The sequence below is a fragment of the Xiphophorus maculatus genome, chromosome 22, assembly GCF_002775205.1.
Source record: "Xiphophorus maculatus strain JP 163 A chromosome 22, X_maculatus-5.0-male, whole genome shotgun sequence".
In the NCBI taxonomy this organism is placed as follows: Eukaryota; Metazoa; Chordata; class Actinopteri; order Cyprinodontiformes; family Poeciliidae; genus Xiphophorus; species Xiphophorus maculatus.
This window is the reverse complement of record NC_036464.1, coordinates 17,856,866-17,879,229: the sequence shown is the minus strand read 5'-3', so window position 1 is coordinate 17,879,229 and position 22,364 is coordinate 17,856,866. Positions and strand designations below refer to the sequence as shown.

The 22,364-nt window shown below is 39.2% G+C and overlaps 1 protein-coding gene across 2 annotated transcripts in view; it reads right to left on the bottom strand.

Moving 5' to 3' along the window:
- Nucleotides 1-22,364, bottom strand: part of LOC102222623 (C-terminal-binding protein 2-like) — a 79,683-nt gene that overhangs the window by 53,412 nt on the left and 3,907 nt on the right. For both annotated transcript variants that reach the window (XM_023327520.1, XM_014470938.2), the window contains exon 2: nucleotides 6,199-6,344. In XM_023327520.1, coding sequence (XP_023183288.1) covers nucleotides 6,199-6,256 — 58 coding nt within the window. In that variant the 5' untranslated portion in view covers nucleotides 6,257-6,344. The remainder of the gene's footprint in view (nucleotides 1-6,198; nucleotides 6,345-22,364) is intronic.

Sequence of the window (22,364 nt, the reverse complement as noted above, 5' to 3'; positions counted from 1 at the left end):
TTGTATCTTTTATTATAGTGTAAGTAAATTTGCATCTGGTCTGTTTTTCTATTGTTTCCCTCGCTAATAAGTTCCCTCGCTGCTTTCCCTTAAAGCCTGTAAGGAAAACTGTGGGTTTTGAGGGGAGGTTAGAACAGGCCAATAGGTGTGGAGTATGATTTCATGGAAGAGGGAAGAAGTGGATCCAGACGCCACACCGATGACTTCATACCAGAGCTGTATGCCAGAACATGACAGATGGAATATTATGGATAATATTTGTTTTTTTTTTTAAAGATAAAAACAAATACTTGTCTTCATTGTATTTCAGTATGACTGACCACTTCATGAGAAATTGTTCATTTTAAACACAAACTTAAATGACAAAGATGAGGATGATGCACAATCAAGCATTACCCACATCGCTGCAATCCAGGCAACACTAACTCCTCATGACAAATTCCACTACCCCACCTTGTGGTGTTTGCATCCAATCACAAACCAACCGCCCAGAGGGTGAGAGGGAGGGTGGCGGCTCTTTTCATTCTGCGACCTACTTCACGTCACAGCACCTCTCACATCCCATCCGTGCCTGGATCAGCGGGTTAGCTCTGACTAAATAGCAGCGACTTTGCGACGCCGCCTGAGCCAAAATGCATGCTGGGTACACAGATGGAGCGGACAGAAGGAGGAGCAGACAAATAGAGAGTTGGAGGGATGAGGGGAGAGTATGAGAGCTGAAGCTGGGAGCAGATGTTTGTCACATTTACCTTATTGTTGCTACACTCTTGTTGGCACTTCATCAATCCCACATTGGAAGCAGCAGTTCCACTGTATGTGCTTTAGACGGGGCTTATTAAAACAAACAACTCTTCTTTATTAGCTTTGTTAGAGAATTTACAGGCACTTTGGTAATTAATGAATAGCTTACAGACTCATCAGTGAGGTCGGGTCCCCTTTTGTCACACACTCTTGCAAAGTTTCAGTTGTTCTTTTTACCTCAAGCTGTTATGTTTTTACTCCTGTACAATTTACAGGAGTGATAAATATGGGGGAATAAAAGGGCTTAATATATATATTTTTATATATATTTTAACTTAGTGTGTATGTCTTTTTATTTTTCAATGTTCCCAGGAAAACCCTTATCCTCTATCCAGGACAACACAGAAGACTGTTGTCGAATGCAGAACAGAAGCTTAATAAACAAGAAACTCTCCTCCTGTCGGACAACTTTTAACATTTCTGATCCTCTGTAATCACTCTGCAAGAACTTTGTTGACATTTGCTCACTTGCATTATTCAAGTCCATTTTGGTTAGGTGAACCTTATTTACAGAAGTCAGGCTTCCTAGTTACCCAGCAAGACTGAACACTAGAATGGAATGAAGTTATAGTTTAAGTGTGTACACACTTACGCTACACAAACTAGATTTATATGTTGAAAAATTTATAAAACGATTAATCTTTGTTAGTCTTCTTTTCAAAGACTGTATATTAATCATTTTAATTAAAATTCTAAATATATGTTTAATTAAAGTGACCACAAATTCAGTTCTTGTTATGCACAGCAAATATCACATTCACTGAAAGCAGACAATGGGTTGTTGTTTGCAAATTAACCAGATCACAAGACATGCTGTGTCCAACTTGTCCACTTTGCTTCTTCCAACAATTTCTCGCTGAAAAGCCCCAATTTGATTCATAATTATATGATAATAAGACATGCGTCAACCCCAACACGCTCTGGTTCCAGTTCCACAGGTTTGCATCTCTCTTTAGTCCTGATTATGGTCATTTTCAGGTTCTTCTGCCCACTTCTTGCCAAGAACTAAAGTGAATCTCTGCAGACGCACTTTTCAAATTTGCACCAGTGAAATCTACATTCCGGCACCATGACCACACTTGATGGGGATAAACAGCCACGCCGCATAGGGCATGTCGAATGTGATTGGGCCCATGGACATGTTCCTGCTGGCCACTCATCACAGTGATGCAATCAATGCAACGCCGCCGGGAACCAGCTATTGGATTGACACAGTTCTCCTCAGAAGATAAATGGAAATTAGGGGAAGCTGCTCTCACCGTCTCGTCAACTTCAAGCCATGACTGCGGTGCAATCACAATCACTCCGTAATGTTCTTGTTTTTGTCAATATACATGGTATGAACTTTGATTTGTATTTCATGCCTCAGTCCCAACAGTCTGTTTATAGATAATAGTGGGTGGCTTTGACATTATGGTGCAGAACACCCCATGCCTCTGGTTTTAAAATAACCCCTTTTTATATGGCTGAGTGGATTTAATGCTACTGTGAAAACGCCATGATTCACCACCCTCTGATCTTTAAACTTCGCTGATGTGAATCACCCTCTTCTACAGATTTTTTAAGAGCCGCTGTGGTGACTAACTGCATCACGAAAAAAAAAAAAAAAGAAGAAAGAAAATTTCCCATTCTCTTTAGAAGAGTGACTTCACTGATATGAGAGATGGACTCTGCAAAAGATGTCAGTGGCAGCAGGGGGAAACACTGTCATGGGATTTAACATATTGCTTAGGCAGCACACAATCCTTCTTCTTGCATTTAACAAAAAATAAAAAAATATGGGTGAAAAAAAATAGAGAGAGGGGATTTGTTTCCAGGCAGGGAAAGGGGGCTGGTGGTTTTGGAGAGTTTTAAGATGCCACATGTGGCTCTCATTCTGAGGATGGAAACAGCAGCATCACTGCTTCATTTAGGAATCTATAAAATAGCAGCAGTGGGATTTTTCTCAGAACCGAACAAAGTGGAGTAAAGTTATTTGATACTTTGAGGCTCAAAAGCATGAGGCACATTAATCTTTCTGAGAAGATTCACTTAAGTTGCAAGCAGCTCATTGTAAAGTCATACATTGTGAAATAACCAATAAAACATTACTATGGTAACTGACAGTGTGTCATGTGTTTGACATAAAGGCGCAAAAGCTGCTGGGGGCTATTTATTAAAGCTGCCTATGCAATTTCTCTTGATTTTCACAAAACAAAACATTGGTTGTGACTAAAAGGACAGCATGGAAACTGAGAGCAAACAGTCAAAAAAGGGAATATCTGAATATGACTTTGAGTTAACATCAGGTGCAACATTGAAGAAGTTATGTTATAATATAATAAGAACAAATAAGAAAAAAAATGTATCTGGCAGGCCTCTTTCAGCCTTCTTTCCACCTGTTACTGCAGCACGGCTCAGAAAAAACGCCATTCGCTCCTGCTCTTCTTCTGGCATCTTCATTCAAATCCAGCATTTTAAATGAATTTGGCAGAAAATTCCAATATCAACTCATACCTTGGGTTGAGGTATTAATGCCTGTTTAAAAAGGATTATGACTACATGTCATTTGAGGCACTTTAAGGTTTGCTTTTGCTTTCTATCACATCCACAGAACAAGGTTGTACAATAAATCTAATGATGTTTTGAACTAATGGTTCCTTGCGTTACATCAGCCTTCACGTCTGAAGCTTACTTTGTTACAGGTTGGTCTATCAGCACACACACCAGATCAGCCATGTTTCTGTTTGTGGATCAAAGGCTTACCGCAGGAAGCTCTGCTTCCCCCGTTTCCTCCGTGGATTCTCCTGCTGCTTCCATCACATCGGTTTTTCTCTGTAAGAAACTATCTGATGTTAGCTTCTCTCTGCTCAGCCTCTGCTCTACCGTAAAAGGATGTGAGGGTAATACAGGTTCATTTGTTAGATTTTTCACTGATTTGATCAACCCCTCTTTACCCCTGTATGGTTACGGTGAGGATGGGTGAAGTTAGGTTTAGGTTGGAAGGCCAGCGCTACCCACACTCCCTCAGCAGGTGGATGTACCAAAAAGTTGATGGAGACATCCCGGTGTGGGTGAAAGTACTTTTCTGGAGGTCGTCATTCAGAACTTTGTTCATGTGTGATATGCATTGTAAATGGAAAAGAGGGGGGAGTGAGAGAAGAGAAAAAGAAAGGAAAGGTTGTTGAGATGAGTCCACAGCTCAGCGAGGTGTTAATTTAGCAGTTGCTTGTTTTGCTTTTGGCTATAATAATTCCTGTACTATTTTTAGGAGCTTAAAAACTTACAGCTGAAAAGGTTCCAAGGTTTTATTTTGAAGAAAAAGAGCCTGATAATCCTAATGGCCTGGCAGATTACTGCAAAATTATGGGATAGCATCTTTTTAATCCTGGCAAACCCAGCGTTTGGTTACAATGAACTTGACTTGGACTTGTTCATCTTAAATTGCCATTTGTATTGCACTAATATGACATTTTCCAGAATTAAAGACAGTAAATTATTTCACTGCTTGTTGATATTTTTAGGAGCCCATGGCTGTTAGGACCAGAACAGGTGGGCGGCTTATAAACCACCAGGCTTTAAAATGGTATTTGAGACTGGACTAGTATGCCAAACGCATCAAAGTTAGGTTTAGCACTAATGGCCCCACAACAGAGCAGCCTGATACTTCTCAGTGCTAGTAATTTTCCCAATTCACTGTTTTTGCCTTCAGTCTGTTAAGTTTTACTGTTTTCATACTGAGATTTTTTCAGGTACCAAAGTCTGCTAAGGGACCTTTTATAAACATCAAGAATGTTTTTGCACCTACATTTATCTATTACTTACCTTTTCTGGAGACCAATAATCTAAAATAATTTCATATAATTGACTATTAGCCTAAGGAAATGTGGATTTGTGACTCCAACAAATAAACACTACCAAAAAGGAGGACTCTCAGTATTAATTTGGTGTGATCAGTATAATTTTTTTCATCAGTGGAATGAGGATGCAATAAAAAGTATTCAGATTATAAAGACTGATACAAAATAGTAAAAAAAACCCCAAAAAACACAAGAACATGGTATTGGAAAAGGGTATTAATTGGTACATTTAAGGAGTTGAAATGGGAGTAGGAATGGAAAAAGTGCAAATTGGCTCAGGGATGTTTCAACTTATATGCACATTAAAAGTGTGTCCATTCAGGGAGTTTTGTGTTGGTGCCTAAGGGAATGATGAATATTTTTACACTGTTGGAGGAAGTTGGAGTACCCAGAGATAGTCTGAGCATACACAAGGAAAACATGCAACCTCCCTGCAGAAATGCCCAGCTTTGGATTTGAATTAAGAACCAGTAACAGTGTGAACAACTGTGTTACCATGCAAACATCGCATTTGCTGCAGTTTTTAAATATTTAAATCAATGCTGGTAAGGATGACCAGGATAGAGGATATTGTACTCCAACCCAACCATACTAGGCAATATATAGGCTAGTCATAAATGAAGATAATTCGGAAACTTTAGACTGACGCAAAATTTACACGGCTGATTTAAATGTCACACAAAGCAGAAGACATTTTATTGATGTTTTTTGACAATAAAACGAAATCTCATTCCATCATAATATTAGATCAAACATTTTAGCACCTGAACACCTCAAAAAGAAAGAGGGCCACATTATCTGATCCTAACATGCTGTTTGATATTGTTCAGTCAGCAATCATAAGCAATCACGCTTTTGACAAGCAAGACAGGCTCAGTCTGGTTGTAAATTGACTGTAGATCAATTTATATTCAAGTTTTTGAAACAACATAAAATAATAAATGTGAAATCTCATATGGAAGGAAGAATAATTTTCCGCGGCACAGAACAGCAACAAAGATCCGATACACGTCCAGTAGTTTCTGTTAACGTGTCGAGAAAAAAAAGAAAAAGAAAATGCCTTTCTTGGTGTTCCAATCTGTACAAAACGCATAAATATGTAAATGCACCCATGCACACAAATCAATCCCACTACTGTTCACAGTCCCACTGCTAAAAGGAATGCTTCACTTCATTACAAACCCCTTTCTTCATCTCTACAGCAATCTGGTTACATCAAATTCAAGTCTCATTTGACTTTCAACCAGGCGTCCTTTACCTCCCACGCACGCACACGCACACACACTCCACTGCTTTGCTAGACATCCATCCTATTATGTCTGAAGCCTTAGTCAGTCTCAGGGCTTCCTCTGAGATGTACAACGCACCGACAGTTTAATTCAAGCGATCGCTCTGGCTTCTCACCGAGTTTGTAGCTGCGGGATGAAAGGCTCGTTGCAGACTTTTAATGATGAAGAAAAATAAGTGAATAAGTTCAAACCCATGTGCGATCAAAGTGATCAATTTGCACACTCGGATCTGAACATGTCTAACACAAGGAGAAAGGAGAGCAACTCACCTTCACAGATCCTATCCAGCCGCTGCCGTTTGACTTTGTGTTTGTCGACCAACGCCATCCTGTCCAAGCTGCGAGTGCTCTCTCCTCTCTGGATTTCAGGTTTACGGCTTCAGTCCACAAGAAGTTATTTTGTTGGTGTTTTATATCTGAAATACAAGGAAGCAGGGAAAAAAATTATTTGTTTCAATTTGTGATTATTATTTTTTTTTCTCATGAGGTAGCACACGCAATACATTACAGGAACAGTGTCATTTGATGTTTTGTAATGCAGTTAATATAGAACTCATTTACATACGTTGCGCCCTTGGGATGGCACAATCCGAATAAACTGTGACTTAAAGCGACATATAACAGGGGGGAGAGCCATAATTCTGAATTATGCAAAGTAGAACATCACTTACATTATATGAAAAATGCATGATGCACAAATTAAAGATGTGGGAATGTGCTCGCAGTGCGAAAGCCAATTAAATCCACAGCAGAGTTAGCTAAATTGTTACACTAACTAAAAATGAGTCAAAGTGAGGAAGCCTTGGAAGTAACTGAAATCATTTAAGAGGTTCTTGGATTTCCTGAACTGTGCCACAGAGAAGCTCACCACTAGAGGGAGTCTCATCTGTAGGCGGCCCATTTATTTAGATCCGATTAAGAAATTGTCAACCAGAGAGTCTTCTTATCAAACAGAAAATAGCACAATCAAAAAAACAAACATACAAAAAAAAAAAAAAACACACTTGAGAAATCTCATAAATCATCATGGAAAATGGCACTCCATAAAACTATAACCTAATTGGTTCCTGCTCAAGCCTGGGAGACACTGAGGATTTTCTTTTTTTCCCCTAGTTTTAGTGGGGAGAGATGAGGCAGACAAACACAGACAGAAGTTGGCACAAGAATGCACACAAACACACACACACACACACACACAAACAAAAATTGGCAAGCAGATATGTGGGCTCACACACACGCACACGCCTACACAAGAAGGGCAACTAGTCACACAAGGGAATGTGGGTCAGTTAGTCAGCAGACAGGAGGAGGTTGTATCAGCAGAATAAAGAAATAAAAGGGGGGCTGATGGAAGGGAGAGGAAAGTACTAGAAAAGCATCATCTAACAGGACGAGTTCATTGTGACCTCCTCCTACATTGCAACCGCGGCTCTGTCTATGCTTTTTTTTTTGTTGTAATTTTCTGACCTCTGTTTCATCCCTTGTTTGTCCTAAATGCACTTCCACACATCAGAATATGTTTTTTAACATGTATTGATATGTGCAATCTGAATGCATCTGATCACCGCTGTTATGTCTCACTGGTATGGATGGCAGGTCAAATGCTGAGGCTGAGTGATGAATTTATGGTTTATTTTTATTATTGGCAGTACTGTTTTGTGCAAAGCAGCTAATGTATCTTAAAAAAAACGAAACAAACAAAAAACACAACCATAATCGCTAAGTTTGCTCATTTCTTTCTACTAACCAGGCACATTTTAGATTGAAGCCATGCCACAGCTCTCCTCCTCCACAGAGTATGCTTTCTCCCAAAGAGCCAAAGACCCACATGTGGGAGTCAGATGAGAAGTAATTGAGCAAAAGGAAAAGCAGGAAACAGTCACTCAGAAGCAGGGGAGTCTGTAGACCAAAGAGGACGTGGATAGTGTCTCTAAGGTCCATGTGCAATATGAACATCAACTTTACAACTCAAATAAGGTCAGATCTCTATATTTACTTGAAAGTCTCCTGGAGAGAAAAAAAAAAGAGCTTTGCTAAAAACAAACCAGTGATGAAAGTTGACCTAATAATACATCAAAACAGCTTCTCAAAACATACAAACACACTGAGTGTACAACAGGTAGATAAAATACAACACTGTGTGGCCGGTTTTTAAGGAACACTACTTTACCCTCCCTGCTTAACAACCCTTGAAGTTTGCTCTTATTTAGACTAGGGATGTGCTTAAATTAAAGGCTAGGTTTCTTTAAAAATTAAATGAGAGATTGTGCTACTACATTAAATTATTAATTTATTTTAAGGTTGTTGTTTTTTTTTTTACACATCTTTGCCAATGACAGTAAACTGCACTGCAAGAGTTGATACAAAAAACCCCAAAACTTAAGTCCACCTTAAGTTTAGCACATCAATGATGCTAATGTGCTACAGTGTTAAAATCATGTCTATAACTATAAATACACCACTCAAACGATGGTACAACAAGCTACGTAAGCTCAACACTATAGTACATGGATTAATTTCTATAAACCAATTCAAGAGTTTTGAACCATGCAAGGAGAGTCACTGCGTTTTTTCAAAAGTGGAAAAAAAAAAGTTAACTTTACTAAGTGGGTTGAAAAGTCAACAGCAACTTAAAGCAGAGTTCTCAGCCAGAAGAGTGCCAGAGAGGAAGTACGGTTATCCTGCAGCCCTTAGCGCCGCCGCTGCTCGACTGTTGGTTGACTAAGTGCTCTTATGTAACTTAACAATAAAGGGTTTGACCTGAGAGAAAATACGTGCTTAGAGCTGGAGGAGAGGAAGAGGGGAAGAGAGGAGAAACACACACAAAAATGACAATAAATACACGAGCTCCCGGGACTGCTGCCCGGCTCAGTATGCGGAGGTCGCGCACACCGCCTAACTCCGTGTTAGCTGCGGCCGGGTAGACATGTTCTCAGGTTCCCCTAACAAGTCTGCGAAAGTTACCAGATTGTGACCAAAGCGCAGCTGACTGACGTGAGTGACGCAAAGCTCATGGTATTCTTGGTAAACAGATTCATTCCACTCTCTGACAGGCAACATTTTCACTATGCGGGCTGACACATTCCCATAACTTTGAGTGCTGCATTTTTGACAGCTGAAAGGAATGCTCATCCACAAATGTTATGTAAACCTTAAAATCTCCCCGTTCTTAGTAGCATTTAATCATACCCACTGCGCTCTGTACAACCTGCAGTAAACTGCAAGGTCTTAATAAGACCCCGTTTATCCTTTTTATATTGTAGAGGGTTATATAATGCGAGCATGCTAGATGCTCATCTGCTTGTTCTGTGGGAAACCGTCCCCTTCTTGCACTGCAGACTAAATCATTGCTCGAAGCACAAAGTGCAGCAGTGTGCCAAGTTTGTAAAAGGTGGATTCTTGAAGCTTGCCATGCTTTTTCTTCTGGAGTGTTCTTTCATTTAGAAACACTTAAAACTTAACCAGGTTGGATGGGGAATGTCAGAGTACAGTAAGTGCCTTACTAAGAGCTACTGTATGTCGCCATGTTGCACCGGTTCATGGCGTTTAAAATCCGTGAAGTACTGCCCCACGTGACACCCGTACGTAAAGACATTTCAGAAGCAGAAAGCCATTTTCTAACTTCAGAAACAAGTCACACCCACAAAGGACAAAACAAAACGCAGCTGCAGAGATCTTGTTGAGGTTGGTAACAACATTAAAATCACAGCAGGTGGGAAGAGAAGGTGAAATAGAGAGGCGTTTTTTTCTAAATCGAGCCATCTGTAATGGCAGCTCTCTCTCCAAGAAAAAGAAGAGTTTCTGTGTAAGTTAAACACTGCGATGTTAGACACTGTTCATTCACAAATGTTGACGAGAAATTGAAATACAATCACATTTTATAGCAGAAACCCTAAAAAACACATTGTGAACCATCCAGAGTTGTGTCAAACATGTCCTGCCAATTCGTCCTGCTTGTTTTTTTTTTTTTGCCTCTCTAGGCTCTAGCCTGGAGAGGCAAAAAACCCTCTCAAATAACAGTTGTGTGGTTAAAGCTGCAGTATGTGAATTTTAAAAGCAATGCAATATAAACAAAGGAGACAGGGAATCTCTTATTTTTCATTGATTATCTGTCTAACATTATACTGAAATGATGACAGTTTCAACAAATGCGTGAAAAATATCTTGTATATAAAAGCTGCAAACTGCATTTTATAATTAAAATCGAAGCAGTTTTTACCCGCCAAACTACACAAATGTGAAAAGATGTTGGATTTTATCAATATATTCTGGCTCAAAAGTTCATGATTGTGAAATGGCCCAAACTGAAAACAAGTTTGACATACCTGCATTAAAAGGAACAAAAGCCCAAAAGCTTAAGGGCGAGTTTACACTACAGCTGTGAGAGACAGTTTTATCAGAGTCAGCACCCAGACCAATAATGCCTGAGCATAAAGTTTGTGAGCATAAAGTTGCTGGAGTAAGAAAACAGGACTCGGCATCCCCACTCTTTTGAATTTTACATCCTTAAAGTCATACATACTATAAAAGCTTATCACTTGTTTGACAAGACTTTTATAGGCTTAAAAATGAAAAAAAAAATTTAATACACTGAAAATATATTATTGTATAATCTTAAGTCCTAGATTAAGTTACAACCTTGCATCAAACATGGCCTGGCTCACGCCCTGTGGCACAGGCACATTTACAAGGCAGACTGTCTGCAACCCAGCAGAGTGGAGCCACCCAACTTTCTACATATTAACAAAGTTAAAGCCCAATTAAGTTTGCAATCAATGCTGAAGGTGACAGACGGTTACAGTTTAATATGTCCATTAATCCCTCGCCGACAATGAGTCACTCGTGTGTGATTTGGAGGAGCTTTAGCATATTTCTCCAGTTAGTTTTGCTTTCAATAAACACACAACTGTTTATGCACAGTAAAAGTATGGAAAATGTTTTGGGCTGTGTCATGGTTTGAATGTCACATATAGAGGATCAATATCAAAGCAGGACCCGGCTCTGCAGACAGAAAAATAGGTCTCAAATTAACACAAACTGCAAATCTGTGTCTGTTGCATTTTTGATGAAACCATTTGTTTTTCATTCAGCAAAGAATCCAGAAACTTTACTCAAGTAAAAGTGACGATACTTCATATTAATAATACTAAAGTGATGGTAAAAAGTATTATGCAGTAAAACTACTCCTAAAACACTTAAAAAGAATGTTACTCAGGGTAATCATATCGCCATTCGATATCTTATTTCCGAATAAATATTTTTTCAAGCGTTGCCGTCTTTGCGGCACAGTCAATGATTTATTTTCATTACATTTCAGTCAACGACTCACTCATAAGACACCAGGACAGATTCGTTGTGCTGCACTTCGTTTTATGCCAACAGCATGCTGTCAGGAATACTACTGCATTTAAACGTACTGTACCGTAGAAGAACCTGTAAGGTGGATGCCAATCACACACAAATACATAATGAGGGTCTCAATAGCAGAGTGGTACGTGTCTCTGTCTGGATTCTTACTCTTTGGATCGAAAGAGTTTTGTTTAAGCTTGTAATTCCTGCCTGGTCACACAAGCCATACATTCTAACCACCACACTGCTTTCACCTGTGAACCCAGCTTAACCTTTTACAAATCAGCTGATGTGGGCCTGTGACTTGGCGAGTCAGGACCATAGCAGATATGGTCTGACTTTGGTCCTTTTCCAAAACACAGAGAGAAGGCAAAAAGGTTCCCTAATAATATGTTGAAGTATATTATGAAAGAGCTATTGCCTTATTAACTCACATTCAGCCTTTTGTATTTCCAATCACTACTTTTGACTTTTCTTTGTGGTTTGAATTGATGCCCAAGTTGGTTTTCTGACCTTAAAATCATCAATCGTTTGCAATTTTTCCGACACTGTTGAAGAATGTCTCATCTTCGCTTTAATTCCTTCATAAAGGAAAGTTCATATCTTGAACTAGAAATAAATATGACTGTAATGAGCTGCAAACCAGAACTCCATTGAGAATAAAAGTTGTAAAATATACCTTTACTATTAAAAGGATCTCTTCAAAAGAAAAAAAAGGTTGTTGGCCCTTGCTCTTCAATAGTCTATGTGAACTTTAAATAAAGCACCTTCACACACACAAGAAAGATCTAGCAGCAAGTTTATAGTCAATTATTCACACCAGCAGAAGGGAAATGTGACAACCTTCAGAAAAAAAGAAAGATGGTTTCAATATAAAATAAAAGCATAACTACATCTGTTCTCTAGGGATTGATATTTCTCATTTTTCTTCTTAAGACATCCCTGTCGGGAATCGCTGAAGCCACATGTATATTCCTTTAAAAAGGCATACATATATATATATATATACATTTTGAATAACAGACATTTAGCATGAATGTGACAGCTTTTCAAAGGCCAAGAAAAACAGAGGTTGTTTCTTGACATTTATTGCGTTTAACCCAAGAACAAACTGTGACAGAAATACTCTTCAGTCAACGTTTTGAGAAGCAACATTGCAGCGAGCACTATAAGTGCTTCTACAAAATATATGATTTATAACAGTTTAAGAGAAGGGCAGCAGGAAAAGAAGAGACAGAAAAGGTTGAGAGTGGCGTCGATGTAAAGGTGTCATTCAGACTCTTGATCTATACCTTTCAAACTCCTCCTCTTTCTGCTTCTCTTTCGAAACACACCAGCCACAAACAATTACACCTCTTCTTGCCGTCACCATCACCATCCGTCCAGGCTTCCTCCTTTTACTTTATTTTGCATGTGCTGTTAGCCTCAGGCACACAGCGTCCTTTTCATTCCCAATTTCTCCTTTACATTGCCGTTATGAGATCCGCTTTTTCCTCCCTCCCCTTCCTCCTCTCGCGTTCTCTCCGTCTTTTGCTCTAAATTAAATGACAATGCAGCAGTGCTAACTGCTGACTTTGGCTGTTGCACAATTTTGTTATTAATGCCTATTCGTTTAAGTCACTAGCAATAGCATAATGGTGATATTACTCTGCATGATAGCCACATTCAGTCAGGCTTTTGGACCCACTCGCCCACTCACCCAACCATCCCCCCTCTCCTCTCCTCCAGCTCCTCACATCAAATGAACTAAAACAAAGTCTGTAGTGAAAAATCTCCACAGTCATAAGAAATTATTTCCCACATAACTACTGAATTAAATATGCTTTGCATGTGGAACACATACGTCCATATGTGCACAAATAAAAATATAGACACACGCATGCAGGAATGTCTACACGTCGACTACTTAAGCTGACAGGTGAGAGGCTTTGTCCAAGATGCCTTTATTGTGGTAATAAATCTGTCCATTCTATTTTCCTCTTGACAGACAACATGAAGGCAGGGACCTCAGGCCTGCACTTCAATCAAGGAAAGAGACAATGCTATTCATAAATGTACAAACCAGACAATAAAATGCTTGGGTGAGCTTCTCTGTAAGATTAATCTACAAAATAGCACAGAAGACCATACCGCCCTGCAGATGTGTGCAGGGAGCAAAAAGAAACAAATATTGTTCACTGCAACTAAGATTAAAACATAACGTTGCAGTTAACTTATTTGTAGATAGAGAGACATATTATGTGAAAGAAAGACCAATTCAAGTTTACACTCACAGTTAAACACAAGCACAGGCCAATAGAATTATCTAAATTATTTATTTATCTTTTTGACTAAGGAAGGAAACCAAAGTGTCAGGAAATATTCAACTACAGAATATTCAAAGGCCAGGTTTGGGATTCGAACCCCAGATCTTCAAGCAGTGATGTGACAGTGCTCACAACATTGCACTGCCATGTAAATTAACGGTGCAGAATATAATGCCTTTTAACTGCTGTTTCAACAAATCAAAGGTAAAGTTAGAAATATTCCAGTCTGATCACATATCCTCTGATATCAGTTACCTTTTACAAGTTTGCATCTGGTGTATTGATGTGTAATTTCATTGAAAAAAGAAACTTAAAATTCTTGAAAGTATCCATACAGCAAGGGAAAAACAAATCTAGCACAAGAGTCTAAACTTCGTAGTGCATCTATCTGAAAATATTTCACACTGGTCACAGTTTATAAAGTCTAGTACGGTAAAAGTGTTTAGATAAAATGAGAAACAGTACAGACATGCACAGAAAATGGCCCATAAAAATGCAGTAGATAATAGGCTGCGGAATAAAGAGGCATCAGAGAAACTGCCTGTAAAAATATAAATTCAGTTGCAATATAGACAGTGTTTTTACAGTTACTTTAGCCAGATGCAGAAAAAATTAGCATGAACGAATAGTCACTTTACTGGATTTAATTAAAGAAGATAATAACATGTAGCCTTTTCCCATTTTACTTGTATCCATGTGTCTTTGTGAATTTTTGATCCCCTTATAATAGTGTTAGCCTAATTAGGTGCACTGATACATTTTTGTGTTGAGGTTAGCCAGAACAAGTTTTAATTAGTGAACCTGACGATCCCTCTTTCTCTACTAATTTACTATGGAGTACCTGGTGCATATGCAGCAACTGTAAAAGCAATTAAACTCCAAATTATCTGTGGAAATGAAGTCATGATGAGAGCGATTACATTTTTAGTTTTTTATTTAGAGGGGGGGGGGGAAATATTCTCGTAGAAAGGCGGTTAAGAGGTAAGCATGCAAAATCTCTCTCGCCCAGTTCGTCACCTGATAGAAAAACAGAAGCTGATATTGGAGATAAATTAAACAGGTACTTCACTATATGAAGAAACTTTTTAATGCTTCACCTTAAAGGATTCTGATACGCATTTCTGCTCTTAAGAGTATGTCTGTGTAAAGGAGTAGAGGCCGGGGAAAACTGGTGTAGTAATGTAGAAATACTGTATGTCCAACGCTGCACAAAAATGGCTTGTCAGACGCTTTATTCCATCAAACTACATGTAGACTGTAAGACTAAATGAAGAATAAATGGGGTCAAGGAAAGGCCAAGCTTGCCCCAGAGGCCAACTTGCCATGAGCTGAACACCGCTGACCTAGATTAATACCAACCACAGCAGCACCAGGACTATTAAACACACCCCAGTTTCCTGTATCCTGCCTCTCTGTCTGTGTGTGAAATGATTCCATCTGTCAGTCTCAGCTGGGCTGTGAGAACACCGCTGAACGCTGCTGCCCACGCCTACACACGCGCACACACACGCATCTACAGACAAACACCAAAACACAGACATGTTGGCGGGGAACCGGGGCCAAGGTGGGTTTCTGGCTGCAACCTGACTCCAGGGAGGAGCGGGGAGTCTTTCATCCCTTCAGCAATGACCACTAAACAGTGAAGAGCATTTTTATGTCGGACATTTATTTGCTTTCACGGACTGCACACTTAGTCTCTTTTCACTTTAACCTCTGAGGGGTTGTGTTGCTGTGTTTTCAGCCTCCTTGTTGAATTAATAGCTCGCTTATAATAAGCTCATTTATCACAGCGTGCACGCGTCTGTCGTCTCTGTCATCTCTGCCTCTGTGCAGACACTTGCATTTTTGCATAATGTTTTATGAGTCCGTACACCCGATAGGTTTCATGCACCGGTATGCTTTTGACAACGCCAACTTGAGTTTAATCATTAGCAAAACAGCAAACAGAGACAGTCAGCACACCTCATTTTTAAGCTAGCACACAAAAGCGCAACGTAGGAAATGTTCAAGATAAAAAAGAATAAACAGATAAAGAGAAACGGCATAGTCAGGGAAAAATAGAAAAAATACAGTTAAAATATAAAAACACAAAAATTGAAATGTGGTCAGACTTAAAATATGGAGTCTGCAAAAAACAAACAAACAAACAAAAAAACATCATTCACAGACTGCATTATTAAGTGCACCTGTTCAATTACATGTTGGAAAAAATAGTAATTCTGCCAATTAAATAGCAGAAGAATTTAGGCAACTAGAAATAATAAAGAAGACTTATTAAAGAACAAGCTGAGCATCAGAATGGTGGTTATTGCAGCAGAAGGGCTAGTCTAAGTACTTCAGAAAAAGCTAATCAACTTGAAGTCTACTGCACAACTATCTCACTGGTTTACTGAGAATGGATAGAGAAAGAGAAAATATGACCTCATATGACCTCCGCAGTGACTAGATTTCAATCTTGTAGAGCTGGGGCCTCAAACTCCAAACTCCGTCAACTTTTTAGATGTACCACTGGTCCAGCACACCTGGACCAAATGGGTTCAATACCATGTCTGCATGTAATTAAGTTCTGCAGAGTCCTACTAGTCACCTAATTACAGTACTTTAAGAGGTGCAGAACACCAGATTGACACCTGAGCTGTCTAGCATGTTAACGAGACCAATGAGTGTACATGCAGCAGCGTCCTTTCTAAAAAAATCATTGCAAAAAGGGGGAGTAGCAACAAAATGTTACAAATGACAATTAAATAAAACTAAAACTAATTTCAATGAGGCAAAAACAAATCTGAGCAACAATGCACTCCGTGTCTGTCAGAACAAATGAATAGATTCTTGGTATTTACTTTGGTGTCAGTAAGGTATTTTTGAATTTGAACTTGAAATAAAAGCTGCCCTCAAGCATAAAGCATGATTCCTGACGGATGGGTGAGCTCGCCTATCCTCTAATTACACAAATTTAATCACAGAGGCAATGCTGACTTGTCAAAAAGATGTTTGTTTGTTTTGTTTTTTTTAACGTACTTGACTAAATCTCTTCCATAAGCTCAAACTTATGTCTCAGCTGCGGTTTAAAGAGTAAAAAGCTGTTGAAACTTTAAAGCGCAGTGCCTTGAAACTGTATATGCTTGAAAACACCAGTAACACCTATATGAAGCCTCTCACTGAGTCCTGAAGGGATAAATCTCAAAGGACTGAGGAGGAGCTGACTGTGTGTGGCTTCCTCTGGACTCTTTAAAACATTAACTCCCACTAAATCCCTCTTTTTTTTCATCTTGCATCTCAGGTGAAAATCAAGCACGACTTTGTGTGAACAAGCTAACGAAGAAAGAGGAAACCTCCTGCAGAGCTTCTCAGCTGCAGAGAATCAAAGAGTTACCCTCAGGCTCACCAAAGACTGGTAATATTCATAATGGAGATAGCTTAGGTGATAAAACTCAATCACACAGCACAGACAGTTACTCTGTCAACATTCCCATTACTGCAAAGAAAGGAGGAGATAATAAGCTCATTTTCAAAACAGATGAGCAATGGGAACCAGGAACAAAGCGTTCCCAGTTCAGCTCCAAGCAGGTAACTCATATTTGTGACATTTTGCAAGCTTCTGTTTGTGTTTTGCTGATGGAGCGACGCAGTTTACAGCCACACTCGTATTCATTGCTCGTTTAATTCAAAGAGGAGTGCAACCACTTGCTTTTTAACACCATGGTTTAGATTTCGAGTGATTCCATGGACATTTGCCAGGGTGTCCTGTTGTTTGGACTCATGCCAGTAATTATGTAAGCAAAAGTGCTGTTAGATGCATAAACGTGTGGTTTTTCAGCTGGTCTGGAGGGATAAGCCGACAAAATTACCAAGCCAATGGTTCATATCAACATAATCGCACTTATGGCACCAAATGAAGTCCTTGAACACCATTTATGCAAAGCTCAGTGTTTAAAAGTTAGAGATCCACTCGTTTAATCTGTACACTACATCTTGAAAGAACAGAAAAGTGAAGAGCAGCAACTGGTGAAGAAGATAGTAAAAGAAGTTATAGTTTAGAATGTTTTAGAACTGGTATGTTGATAGGATATCAACCAGCAATTACATGAAGGGTCTAATTGCTATCCAGATAAAGATTATTCTAATGATTATTATTATTTTCAACAAGAGACCGATAAATTTTATATTTGTTTTTTAAAAAAATCCTTTTACATTGGCGTATTGCCTTTGAGAGGATTCTGTATCATACGTGGAGACTCTATGATACATTAACCTGGAGATCCTAACGGTTCGTGACATGAGGTTTTTGAAATACCAGGACATTTCAAATAAAAACCCAGTTTTCTCTGCCAGATAACTGAAAATAGTTAATCATAGGGGTTAGCAGACGGTTTGCAATCTAAACCAAATGGTTTAATCAACACAGAAATACCGTAAATAGTATGGGATTTTTATTCCCTACACCATAAACACACTGAAATTAAAAGTTGGAGTTTTTCATAATAGATGTTACAGCTACATGAGATTAACTTATTTTCAGCCTTTTTTCACATCTTTAACACTGGTGCCAGTAAGTGTGACAAGTGATGTGTTAAGGCCTGAAGTCGGAGTGCCATGGCTCAAAACGCCGTGTTTTCTGACAGTACTCGTCAACCTTGGAGACAATCTGTTGCACTTTATGCACATCATATCCATAGTGATAATAGACACCAGATGCTGGTTTTTCAAGATTGGAATACATTTTCAAAGTTGTTGTTTTTTTCTTTTTTTTCCTTAAAGGTTTAATTGTTTTGTTTGAGATAATCTACTCCCTGGTGGAGTGTAGGAAAGGAAAATCTTCAACTCCACAAAATAAGTTATAATGAGTTCATGCATCTTCCTCCGCCATTAGAGGTAGCACTCAGACAGTGCGCATGCATACTAAAAGTGTGCATACTCCACCACACCAGATTGAAACATCCTATTAGCCAGCACACTCACAGAGCCATTAGCTTTTAAATATGCAAGAGCTGTGCTCCTTTCAAAATGCCATTTTTACTCTGCTTGCAGCAGAGTTCTTCAGTTGTCATAAACAACTCTCTCTCTCTCTTCCTTTTTTTTTTTTTTTAATTCAAGGACCTTTTCAAATGTCAGGGCCAATCAAACACAACACGACAGGTCTCTGGACAGAAAAAAGGAACACAGCTCAGAGGGCAGAGAAGAAAAGCAGACCTATTATGCATATTCATGCTGTCGGAAGGTTCACTGACTGCTGTCTCAGTAAATTGTAACCAGTGGCAAAACAGTTTTGCGGTAGGAGAACACAAGAGAAAAAAAAACATGCTTTTAACTCTTCTCCACCCTCACCATGTCTAAATGTCAATGTGACAGAACTGCGATGGCCAAAGCTTTGTGTGCCCATGAGTGACTCCCAAATCCCCCTATCTCCATCTCTCTTTCTTTTTTTTCCTCCTCCCCTTTATCTCCGTCAGCAAATTCAAGCAGAAAAGTTTTCCCTGCGAATTTGGAGCTCAGCAGAATGGCAAACAAACAGCCGTCTCCTCGCCAGCCCGGGCCAACTTCAGCATTTTAGACATCTCTTTCAGTTCGCAGCTTCCCCAACATCAGCAGGATGGATTCTCCTGACACAAGTCTATGTCAGCTGGACTGGAACAGAGAGTCTGCTTAGACACAAAGGAACCTTTCCTCACTCCATGCCACCTCCCTCCAGTGTGTAGAGAGAGTGAGTAAAAGGAGGCAAGTATTAGAAGGGAATGGAAACCAACACAAACACGCTCACTTACAGCCTGTGTGTCTACATATATCGTCTTAAGAGAACATCGGCAGGTCGGGAAAAAGAGAGAAGGATAGCAAACCCCGCTGTTCCAGTTTCCCTCACTCCTTCCCTGCCTGCCTCTCTTCATTTGTATCTGTCTCCTCACTTTGGCCACAGGAAAGCACAGTCATCCAGGAGGACATTATTAGCTGTCAGCATTAACAAACCGTGTAGCAGCAGCAGCGGCAGCAGAGTCAGTTTCATAACAATGTTTTGCCTCTGCTCCAGCGAGTGGAGCGAGCAGTTAGAGCGGCCTGCTGGATGCAGATGGTGCTTTGTCTCTGCTAGTTTCTGCAAAAATGACAGCCACAAGCACGGGCACACGTGTGCTACTAGACACAGATGGAGAACATTTATCATTCCCTTTCTTGACTTATTTATGGTGGTGTGATTTAGAAGTTAAAAGACAGGTCTGTAAATCTCTGGTTACGGGGGAGTAAAGAAAAGGAGGTAAACTGGAAGAGATAAAGACGATGATGGTACACTGGAAATATGTATCACTCCACCTTACAGACTTTTTGCATTTTTCTTTCCAAAGATAACCAGTGTTATTTGCAGCTCTGAAATAACCTCTTCACTTATTAAGAAATAAAGAACCAACCGTTATATGTTTGCATTGACTGGTTGCTTTTTTTATATATCTTGAGGTAGTTTGGACTGCTCTGCAGAATTGGTTTGAGTCAAACTGGAGGGTTTTCAGGCTTATATAGCCCACTAACATTGTGTTGCATCGTCACAATTACATTATATGTGTGGACTTTAACTAGGCCACCTTAAAAACTTAGTTTAGTATCATTTGAGCCTTTCAGAGAATGGCTTCCTGGTGGTGTGTTCTGATGCATAACCCAAGTGTACTTAAACTTTAGGTCAGGATCTCATGGCCACACATTTTCCTTCAGAATTTGCAGGTAAAGAGCAAAACTTATGGTTTCATGAAATATTGTTCTGCTCCTGAAGCAGCAAAGCAGCCCCAGATCATTACACTACCACCACCACTGCTGTTTTTCTGTTTCTATGGTTAATGTGACTGGAAGCCCATCCTCTAAAATGCACATTTGTTTTGTTACTCCAAAAGTCTTGTATATCATCAAGATGTTTTAGGGAAATGTGAAATATGCCTTTGTGTTCTCTTTGGTCAGCAGTGGTCTGCCTACGCAGTTTTTGCTGAGTCGCTTTCTCATAGATGAATTCTGAACACCGACCTTAACCGAGATAAGAGAGACCTGCGGTGCTTTAGATGTTGATCTGTTTTTTTTTTTTTTATGACCTTCTGGATTAGTCATAAATCTGCTCTTGGAGTAATTTTGCTCGGTCTAACACCTGTGGGCAGGTTTCCCACTATTCCCCCATTTGTAAGAAAAAAAAAATGGTTCCAACTATGGTTCACTGGGGGTCACAATGCTTTAGAAAGGAGTTTGCAACAGTTTCCAGCCTGACAAATCTCAATCACTTTTTAAGCAGGTCTTGATTTTTACACCGGAACAATATGTGTCGCTTACACTTATTTTTTAACCCTACGTTAAGTTGCCAACAGGTTCTGTTCAAATGATTGTTTTATTTCTACAAGTCATCGTCATTATTTGAAAACTACTTTTTGTATCTGCTCCTGTTATCTTTGTCTGTCAGCAAACACTTGATCTCCAAACTGCGACTCATCTTGTAGCCTTTGCTTGCCCAAGCTCACAACATGTATGTCTGGAAGGCTCCATGAACGCACATGAGAGTAATTAGAAGTTCTGTGGAGGGAAATAGACAGTCATTAGGAAAACAGAACAATCAGCGCACAGTGTGACGCTTCACATCAGACAGAGGGAGCAAACTCTCATGATCATAAATACAGAGAACACTATGCTGTTGCTCCACTGGTGCCATGAGTTTTTTTTTTTTTTTTTTTACAATAATGAGAATATAATTTAGGGAAATTCTCATTTATGCTCCGGTAATGCAGAGTGAACACGCTGTGTTCTCTTTACTCTGTACACATTTCTCTCTTTCTCTCTCTCTCTCTCTCTGTGTCTACGGGTCAAAATCAGGATACAGAAAGATGAGACAATATTTCAAATATTTCGTATTATGCATTCAAAGTACTTTTGGGAGGAGAAACTCTGAAATAATTGGGATTTTTTAAACAAAATTGCTGCTGCTATTATTCTCAGCATCTCAGCTGTTATTACTTCAGACTGCCTTTGTCTATAAGACTGTTCATTCTGCACGGCAATGCACTTGGTGCTGTTCATAATTTCACAAAGTTGAAAAGAAGTTCTCTAAGTGGTACTGGTTTGGTGGCTGAGATGGTAATTACAGGTTGATTTTGTGTCTTGGGAATGATTTCATTCTTCATTTGGCTTTATGTTTATAATTGTTAGCCTGTTAGAAGACCCAGTTTTTATTTATTTTTCAATTTTCTGATTGGGGGTATCAGATTTGACTTTAAATTGTTCAGGCATTTCAAAGACTCCTGAATAAAAGTCACTCTCACACGACTCACACTGGCTTTGCAAGTGAGACAGCGCGTCTTCATTAGAAATGGTCGAACAGAAAGATGTTTTCTTTGCCTCTCAAAAGCCTGCTTGGCATACAAACAGCATCGCATGGTTGCTACAGAGAGTTTTTTTTAATTTTTTCTCTTAAAGAGGAATGTCAATATTATCCCACAATCTAACTCCTTGCTGCAGGAAATGTTTACGAAACTTCTTACTGAGTGTGTTGGGTAAATAAATTTAAGGTTTAAATTTGTTTTTTAGTATTTTGAACTTCTTAAGTATTGAGCAACTATACATTTAGCCATTTCATGAACAATACCCATCTGCCTTTCTCAAATGATGTTTGCTTGTCTTTCCCATTTTGCAGTGCAGCTAAGAGAAATGAATCTCTCTCTGGCACAACAGGAAAACAAAAACTCAGAAATGACTAATTATTGATTTTAAGACATCCTGATCAGCCCCCCAAAAAACATTTAAAAGAAATGGTGTTATTTCTATTGCATA